We start from the raw sequence: 8,651 nt of genomic DNA, 5'->3' as shown, positions 1-8,651 counted from the left end.
AATGTGTTGTTGTGTTAGCAAGGGACTGGATTCAGCCAGACAGTCCTACATTCCGGCCAGAGAGGGATCAGGGTCTCTCTTTGTCATCCGTAGGTGCCAGAAGAGTTTTCAATATGGAACTGGAGACCCAAGAGGAAAGAAACTGGATGCAAGAGCATGAAGAAAAGAATATGCTGCAGTGTTTGCCTTTGTCTGTGGTAAGAAAGAAATTTTATGCAAAACAAGTTTCATTGAAAGAAAAGTAAACTTAGAGCTTGATTTCGGAGAGAACTTAAAGGAATTTGTATGTGTGCAGCACCATTCAGCATCAAATCCTTAGAAATGAAGCCTAAAACAGTAGGAATATTGTATTTATATAAAAGGCCTCTGATTACATTTTACTATTAAATTATAACTTAAATACAAAAAATATTCAGGTGTCACTGATACGTTAGAGAGATGGTTTTTGGAGAGTTTGTATGATGCAGCTAACAGATGCCTGCTCATGGTTCTGCATTATCTTAGTGGACTGATTTCTTCAAACTACAAAAATGTAAACTAAAAAGGATTTAGGAAAGCCTATTTACATTGCGCTCAGAATGACCTTCTCTCACATAATAAACTTGCTTTTGAAGTGTTTTGCAGCTTTAGGATGACAGAACCACTTTCTACCCAGTAAGGATAGAAAGTAACATTTATTTCTGATGTTTGCTTGTAACAAGAAAGCAGCAGCAGGGCGCTCAGAAGAGGATGCTGGTAGGGCCCTGGCTGCCTCTTGGAGTGGGCGCTGCAGCGCGAAGGCGCCTGGACGTTTGGAGGCAGGAGTAAGGGGCTTCGTGCTGTGCACGAAGGTGCCGTGCCGGTGCACGAGTTTTGCGGCGAAGAGGAGGGCGGCGAGGCAGCAGAGGGCTTGGCCGGTCCGGTTCCCCCCTCGGTCGCTTTGTTTGGGATGTTTCTGAGGAAGCCCGGAGGCTCCCGCAGCTTTTGGAGGCAGGGCTCGCCCTTTGGCGGGGACGCAAGCCCCGTGGGCGCCCCGCGTCGCCATCGCGCCGGGTGCCACCTCCAGCCCCGCTGCCCTCTCTCCGGCCGGGCCCCGTGCGGGGCGGCGGCGGCGGCAGCAGCGGGCTCGGCCGGGGCCGGAGGAGAGGGCTGCCCCGGGCCGGCCCCCGGCAGAGGGTGCCGGAGCGTAGGGGCCGTCCGCGCCTCTCCCCTCCCCTGTGTCGGATTTGTCCCCAGTGACGTTGGGATGCTGGGGAAGGAGGAGGAGGAGGAGGAGGAGGGGAAAGGAGCGCGGCTCCCTCCGCCCCCAGTCGGGACAGTCCGCTAGCGGGAGCGCAGGGCCGCGGTGCCAAGGCCGGCTGCACACGCCGCACCTCCCCGCCCGGCGGGGCCGGGGCACCGCCAGCCGCCGCCGCCCAGGCCAACTTTGCCGGAGCGCCGAGCCGCCGCCGGGCCGGCACCGCCCGGGCTCCGCGCCCGCAGGCAGGGGGCCGTCCCGCTCGGCGCGCCGCGGCCCGGGGCGCTCCCGCCCGCCCGCCTCCGTCCCGCGCAGCCCCGCGCAGCGCCGGCCGGCAGCATGGTCCCCGCGGCGGCGGCGGCGGCGGGGCCGGCCGGGCGGCGGGGGGCGGCGGGCCGCCTCCTGGCCCTGCTGGCGGCCGCCTCGCTCCTCCGCCTCCGCGCCGCAGGTAAGGAGCGGCTCCGCGGCCGGGCCCCGCGGGGCGGGCGGGGAGGGACGCGGCATCCGCGGCCGGAGGATGCTGCTGCCGCCGCCGCTTTTCGGGAAGGGGTGTGCGGGGAGAGGAGGCGGGGACAGCTGCGCTCGTTCCCGGAGGTGGTGTGCGTATCCCTGCGGGGCTGGCGGAGCCTCCGGCATCCCCAGTTACTGGTTGATGTCTCTCTCTCTCTTTTTTTTTTTTTGGTTCCCCGTTGCAAAATCGAAACCTGATGTTGTATTTTACGAGGGGGGCGGGGGTTGGCAGGGGCGAGGGCAGCGGTGGCTGCGCTGAGGAGGGCTCGCTAAAACTTCTCCTTCCCCAAGGAAGGGCATCGCCGGCTCTCCTGTGCCTCTCCTCGGCCGGTCCCAGGCACCGAGGCTGGTTGGTGGCGGTCGGCGGGGGGGAAGGAGGAGGAAACAAAGGAAAGTTCGGGGTTTCGTTGTTGCCCGGGGTGGGTAGCGCTGAGCGGAGCCTCCCTCCTTCCCTCCGCCCGCCCTCCAGCCCTCCCCTCGGAGTGGTTATAATAACGTGTTATTATTTGGGCTGTTGAGTGTTGCCAGAATCTCAGCGGGAACGAGGGGGGAGAGGGGGAGGATTAGAGTTGAGTGGGCGAGGGGGCAGCCGCGGTGCTCGCTTGACGGAGGCTCAGCCTGAGTCTCTCTTCCGTGCGTTTTCGTGCTCCGGAGGGTCCCGTTTCCCGCGGGCACCTGGCCGAGCCCCAGGGCAGAGGAGGGCAGCCTTTGCGCTCGCGAAACGCCGGGGCTCGGCTCAGCCAGCTCCGCGATCGCTTTTAGGGCTGAATAAACTGCCCTCCTTAACATCTGACCTTGCGCCGTGGCGGCGGCAGCGCGGTGCTGAACAGTTGCCAGTCTGTCCGGCATCTCCGGGTCCAGCGCCGTGATTTGTGGGGACCCTGGGGAGCGTGCGGGGCTGGAGAGCCGCGACGGTGTAAGAGTTACAGTTCCTGCAAAAGAAGCCGCATAAACTTTTGCTCCCCCCCCACCCCCACTCACGCCTAAGGTGTGTGGTGCTTTCGGGGCAGAAAGGGGGAGGTTTCACTTTTTCATTTTCCCTGCGATGTGAAATGCGCTGGGGAGGTAGGAGCCGCCGGATTCAGCTCTTTGATCTTTCGTGAAACCATTCTCTGGAAAATTGCCCTCTCCCCCCTTGCAGCAGATAAACCTTGCTCACAGGCTCCTTCCCGGGGCGCTTTGCCCAGGGCCTGAGGGAGGAGATGACAGGAGACGCCGTTTCCACGCCAGGTTTGTAACCCTTCCCCTGCCCTTCCTCGGCCGGGCGGTGCGGGAGCTCGGCGGGCGAGCGCAGTTCCCCCTCGCCTTTCCTGCCTTAACTTAATTGCGCCGAAGTGCAGGAGGAGACCGATGATGTCTTTAAGGAAAAACAGTGATGCTGCAGATTAGAGGGGACTTGTTAATCAATTGCACGTTTGAAAGGGCTTTTCTTCCCTTTGTTGCTCTCGCTAATCCATTTACCTCTCCCCGGGAGGTGACAGATGCCTATATTTCCTGTTATTCAGCTCCGGGGTCCTGGGTCTTGCCATTTGTTGCACTAGCGTGAAGGGAGCAGGCCAGCAGAAAGCTTAGCGGGGTTGGGGTCTTTTTGCGGGGGGAGGGCAGGCCGGAGCGTGTTACACCTCGCGGATTTGGGGGCAGTTCCCGTGGCGTTTATTTTCCTAGGGCCTTTATTGCTCCCTTTGAAGGGGGCCCCGCTAACAAATTGCGCGGCGTGCCCCGCCGCCCTGCCTCGGCCCGGGGTCCCGGCCGCGGGGGCGCCTCGTCCGGCCGGGCCCGGGGGGGCGGCGGGCCAAGCCGCGGCTCCTCCCGCCGCCGCCGCCGCCGCCGCCAGGGTGACGGGCTGTAAGTTGAGATCCCGGCCCTGCTTTCCCCCGTCCCCACTTTCTTCCATTTTCCCCGAGCAGCTGGATCCGTTTTCAGGGCTCAGCGGGAGGGATGTGTGCGGGGTTGCCAAGGAGGTTCTCCTCTTGCTTTCCTCACTCAAGTTTTTCTACAGCTCGGGATCCGGGCCTCCTTCGCACATGTCCCGGGATCGTTTCCCACCCAGAGCAGTTTGCTAGCGACGGGGGAGACCGTCTGCACTGCAGACCCTTGGCCCCGGTGCAGCCCGTGCACACACAGACCTTTGGGCATCTGCCATTTCCAGCTCCTTTCCGCCTCCCGAGCGCCCGCAGATAAGAGCCTGCGCCGCGGGGCTCCGCGGAGCGCTGAGGCTGAGGCCGTGCGAGCAGGCGGGCACCTCTCCTCGCCTTGCCTTGGCGATGGCACCTTCTGGTCTTCTCCAGCTGTAGTTGTCCACAGTAGAGACTGCACATCTGCTTCAAGCGTTTGAACCTTCCTGAAGGCAGTGTAAAATCGCGAACTGCCATTAAAAGGGGATTTGGGATTATTCCCCCCCCCCCCGTGCTTTCCTGTGAGTGGGTTTGTGATAGTCATCTCAACCACCTGTGAAAAGCATGGATTCATGATACTTTTCGATATATGCACGAACTTTAGGGCTCCATTCTCTTCATATAATGTGGAGCTGAGTGATTAGAGCTCATAATCACAGCAATAAATACTGGTATGGTTTTATTGTTAGGCAGTATTCTTCTGTTTAATTAGATTTGCTTAATGCTAAACAGACTATTTGTTCACCTACATTTCAGTTAAGTGTTTATTTTTGAAAATGTTATTTCAGTCTTTTCAGAGACCACTTTAAAATACGATCATTTTCTGAGAGTTTCTGATGCAACAAAAATTAGGATGGTAGTTTCTAGACGCTGGTGATGTGCAATTTCCCAGATTAATAGATTACATATTTAGATTTACACAACTTGTTTTATCTCCTTACCATTAAGTAGGAAATGATGTTTTAGTCAACCTAAAGTTAATACTCACATGACTTGCAAAGTATGCAGAACTTTTTTTAAGATTTCTGTCAACAGTCTGTGGGAGTGAGAACATACTGGTAACCCTGTGTTATTATTTTGCAAACCCTGTGGTTTGTTAACTTCTAACTTATATAAAGAAAAGAAATCATTTCTTAGAGTACAGTGTAAGTGCAGAAATGAATAAAGTACGAAATGCGCTTAAATGCCTTACAACAAAAAGTACTAAGATGCTTGAATCTTTAAAGTTGCATTGTATTTAGTTATAGCCCTTTCCTGGCTTTCATAAATGAGACTCAGCTCTGGAAATTGTATTCAGGTCGCCTGGTAAAAAGCTCATACAGCTTTGAATATGAGAAATCTTAATACAGCTTTTAATAAATGCCGTTGACTACATGGCCTTTCTTAGGTCAAACTTTAATCGAGCCTTTTCTTGCGATAATTAAGTTGTCAAGTAGCTTAGTGCTGAAGTTTATCCTTGGGTCAAGAGTTGCCACTGAATGGTTTTTCCTCTTGAGTGTCTTGATTATGTTAAACATTTGTAATGGAATTGCTGTCTTCTCTGTAATCTCTTTTCTGCTGTAAATAGTATAGAAATGCAAGATGCAGGGAGAAAAGGACCAGTTGACAGGTCAGGCAAATTAATCCTATTTAGTAAGCTTCCAGTTGTTTGCGAGAAAGCTGATCTTTTTCTAAACTCGCTGCGCTTTGTCTAAGGTGTTAATAGCTTTCAGAACTGTCATTTGCATGGAAGTATATTTGACCATTATTAGAAAACTGATAGTCTTAGCCTCACTAGCTTATGAGAATGAAATTGAAAAGGAAAGAATAGTATTAGATGCTGGGTTTTTTTTTGATAACTGTGTGAATTTTCTATATAGAAGACCTGTAGTGTTCTCTTCACAGTTTATTTTCAAAGTCTTAATTCAAATTCTGTATTCAGTAAAAAGTGCTAGCTAGAAGTAGTCAGCATCTGAAGGTTTTTAATCATACTGTTGACTAAGAGAAGATTTATTTTTTAGAGGCTCTTTTTATTATCTTGAACATTGCAGGCAAAGTAGAAACATTAAGTCCACAAACTTCCTTTGTTTTTTATACATAAATCTTCCTGTAGAAGTTCTGTGTTGTCTTGTGCTGTTGCTCAGAGGGAAGAAATGCTACTTACAGTATTTCACCTAATTTATAGTATCTGCACAATGTCCTCTGTGCAGAGGATGGCTTGCCATTTAGGTTTGTTTATTCATTGTGAGGTTGTTGCTTTGTAAAGGAAGTTGTCATTAGGCTCAGCATGTCTGGAAAGTATGCAAGTACTCAAGTCTTCTAATCCAGTAACTACAAAGTAGTTAAAGCTTCAAAGAAAAGGAAAGGCAGGATTTTGGTGCACTGAAAGAAGATGCATTGTTTGTTAATCCTGGTTTTTTATTGTTACTTATACTGCAAGCTCCTGCGGTATCACCAGTAACCATTTGGGACAAAAAACAATTTAGCTTAAATGATTGTCTTTTCTCTTGATTTGGCCTAAACCTGTAAGTAGTTGGAAGTGAAATGTCCTCTACCAGCTTTTGCATTTGCTTTTTCTCAAGCTTTTGCCATGCACTAATATTTATTTGCAAACATCTTGCTAGAAAATTCTTCCGATGTTCTCTGTAGACTTGATGCACAAGCAACCTTTTTTCTCTGCATCTGTTTGTCCTCCTCAGCTAGTCTGGGAAAGGATTTCCCAAGCAATGTTGATTGCTGTTCTTTTTTGAAACCAGAAATAGTTGTATGACTTTTCTGGGGGTGGAAAAAGACACTTTTCAAGTCAGTGTGATCCCTTAGCTATAGAGCATGGCTTTGTCTTTACCTAGCAGTGGACAAAAGGTTTTGTTTAATAACACAAACCTGCACTATAATTCCAATGAACACAAGAAATCACACTGGAAATGCATTTCACTGATGGTACACCATTACTGTGTTGGAGGCATGTAGATGTATTCCACCTCCCTTCAGACTTAGCTAGTTCAGAGGTGGTGGCACTGCTCTCAAATGGTTTGCACAACCTGTTGAAGCTGTGTGGGTATCCTATAGGGAGTTCCACACTTCAGAGTTCGTTTAAAGTTAGCTTGTGTAGATCTACGTGTACTGTACACGTATTATGGCAATAGTGTGCACTGCTTACTGAAACAAAGGAGCTATACTGCTAACAGCTGACTGAATCAGTCTTCACTTATACTGAAGCTTTCTGGTTTTGCGGCATAAGGCATTGCAATGCATACCTGTCTGCAACGGTGAAAAACTGTGGTAACAGCTGATCAGAGATGGAGGACACCACACTATTACTGATTCAGTAAAAGGTATTTGAAGAACGAGTGTGGTGTTATGTGACTCCTTCCTCTGAGTGCAAAATAGAGCAGGCTGACGTCTCCTAATACTGTGATTGTTAGGGTGCGGTCTCATGGGCCCCTGAAGCTCCAAGCTGCCATGGAAAGACGGACTTCCTCCCTCTTCCTTTTGCTGACCAGGCAAATGTGTCCTCACCCCCTTCTTCATGCCATCCTTAATACTTCTGCCAGTGTCTCTGCTGAAAACTAACGATAAGGAAAAAGGATTGTGCAGGAGTGAAAGACTACATGGGGAGAGGTGAAAAGAGAATTAGCAGGATGAAAACAGATGAGTCTTTTTCTGTCTTACTGTATTGATTTTGCTGGAGCATTAAGAGGATATTTTTTGATGGTATTGCTTGCAGGAACAGCAAAGTGAAACAAACCATTGGGCTACTGTCTCAGACCCCAGTTTGCCCAGTGTCTGGTTTTAAGCACATGAGTAGTCCAGTCAGGAATTTGTATCTGGTCCCCATAGGTATTTTGTCACTGAAATCTCAATTAATTTCAAACAGGAGTGATGCACATAAATACCTTTTCGATTTGATACTTCCCCTTCAGGTGATGCGAATATTTAAATAGAAACAACAAAAATATATTCAATACTGTCTCTTGTAGGAAAAATCCCTATGTGTATATTGGCATATCTATGCCACCTCCTTTGAACTTAATTTCTGTCTTCTAATTGCTCTGTTTGAACACTTCCTTTAATATTAGTAGTGTAAACATTTTATTCCATAACTCCAGGTTATTGCTTCTTGTCCTTGTCAACACTGCTCTAGGCTGTTCATTTAAGAGTTCATCTGGTAAGTATTACTTCAAGATGAAGTGGCTTCTATAATGGATTTTTCTAGCTTTTGCTAGTTTAATGCTTTAATGTTATTTTTTAACAGTATTGTGAATATAACTAGAGTGATTTGACTTGTATGAAGAGAAGATAAATTTCATTAGAGTTCTGCAAAAAATTGTGAAGGCTTACTTTTTGACACAACATACACAGCTGCCTATTTGAATCATAAATGAAACTATGAAAGGAATAATTCCTCATCAAAGGAATAGCACAGTCACGTATTCAGTTGTAGGATAAATAGAGGGCAAATAACTTAAAGAAAAAGGAAGAATTTTATCAATGTTTCTCAAGAAAAACAAAATACAAAAACTATGATTGTAAAGAATATTAAAACTTTGTTTTTTTACTAGTCAGACATAGAAACACTCTCCTCTTCTAAATCGTATGAACCGCCGACAAAGCTAAGTTCATTATGTGCAAGTCTGAAAGAGGAATCATGGCACTATACCCAAATACAAACTAATGAGCCTGGTGGACTCCTGCATGGTGGAGGAGCTTTCTTTCCCTGCTGTCTACAACAGAACAGGTAGAGTTTGGTTGCACAGGGGACGTCAAGGATTTTTCTGAAGACCAGCTTCAGGGACAGTGATGACCTGCACAGAACAATTTTAGGAGCAGGTTAGCTCAAAACACAGCTCAGGTGTTTGAGCTACCTTTCACAGCAAGATCTTTGTATTACTCCTTTATGTATGTTTTTTATTTGTAAGATAGTAATCTTTCACTTTTAAGGCTCTTAACAAGCTATAGCTGCTGTACTTTTTTCTTACCTATGGACGGACATCTTCCATATCCACCTGCACTGGTAGCTTATCTCCTTCCCCATCCCCAGCTCTTCATCA

The 8,651-nt window shown here is 48.9% G+C and overlaps 1 protein-coding gene across 2 annotated transcripts in view; it reads left to right on the top strand.

Moving 5' to 3' along the window:
- Positions 1-1,210: 1,210 nt before the first annotated feature.
- The window catches only part of LOC135324889 (tyrosine-protein kinase transmembrane receptor ROR2), a 150,171-nt gene continuing 142,730 nt past the window's right edge, over positions 1,211-8,651 (top strand). The window contains exon 1 of one of the 2 annotated variants that reach the window (XM_064501936.1): positions 1,211-1,664. In XM_064501936.1, the coding sequence (XP_064358006.1) occupies positions 1,556-1,664 (109 nt within the window). In that variant the 5' untranslated portion in view covers positions 1,211-1,555. Of the gene's footprint in view, positions 1,665-2,735; positions 2,957-8,651 lie in introns of those variants that run through there. The other variant, XM_064501937.1, reaches the window with a different exon arrangement.

The sequence above is a fragment of the Dromaius novaehollandiae genome, chromosome Z (genome assembly GCF_036370855.1).
Source record: "Dromaius novaehollandiae isolate bDroNov1 chromosome Z, bDroNov1.hap1, whole genome shotgun sequence".
NCBI lineage: Eukaryota > Metazoa > Chordata > Aves > Casuariiformes > Dromaiidae > Dromaius > Dromaius novaehollandiae.
The sequence above is the reverse complement of the archived record's forward strand: the minus strand, read 5'-3'. Positions and strand labels throughout refer to the sequence as shown.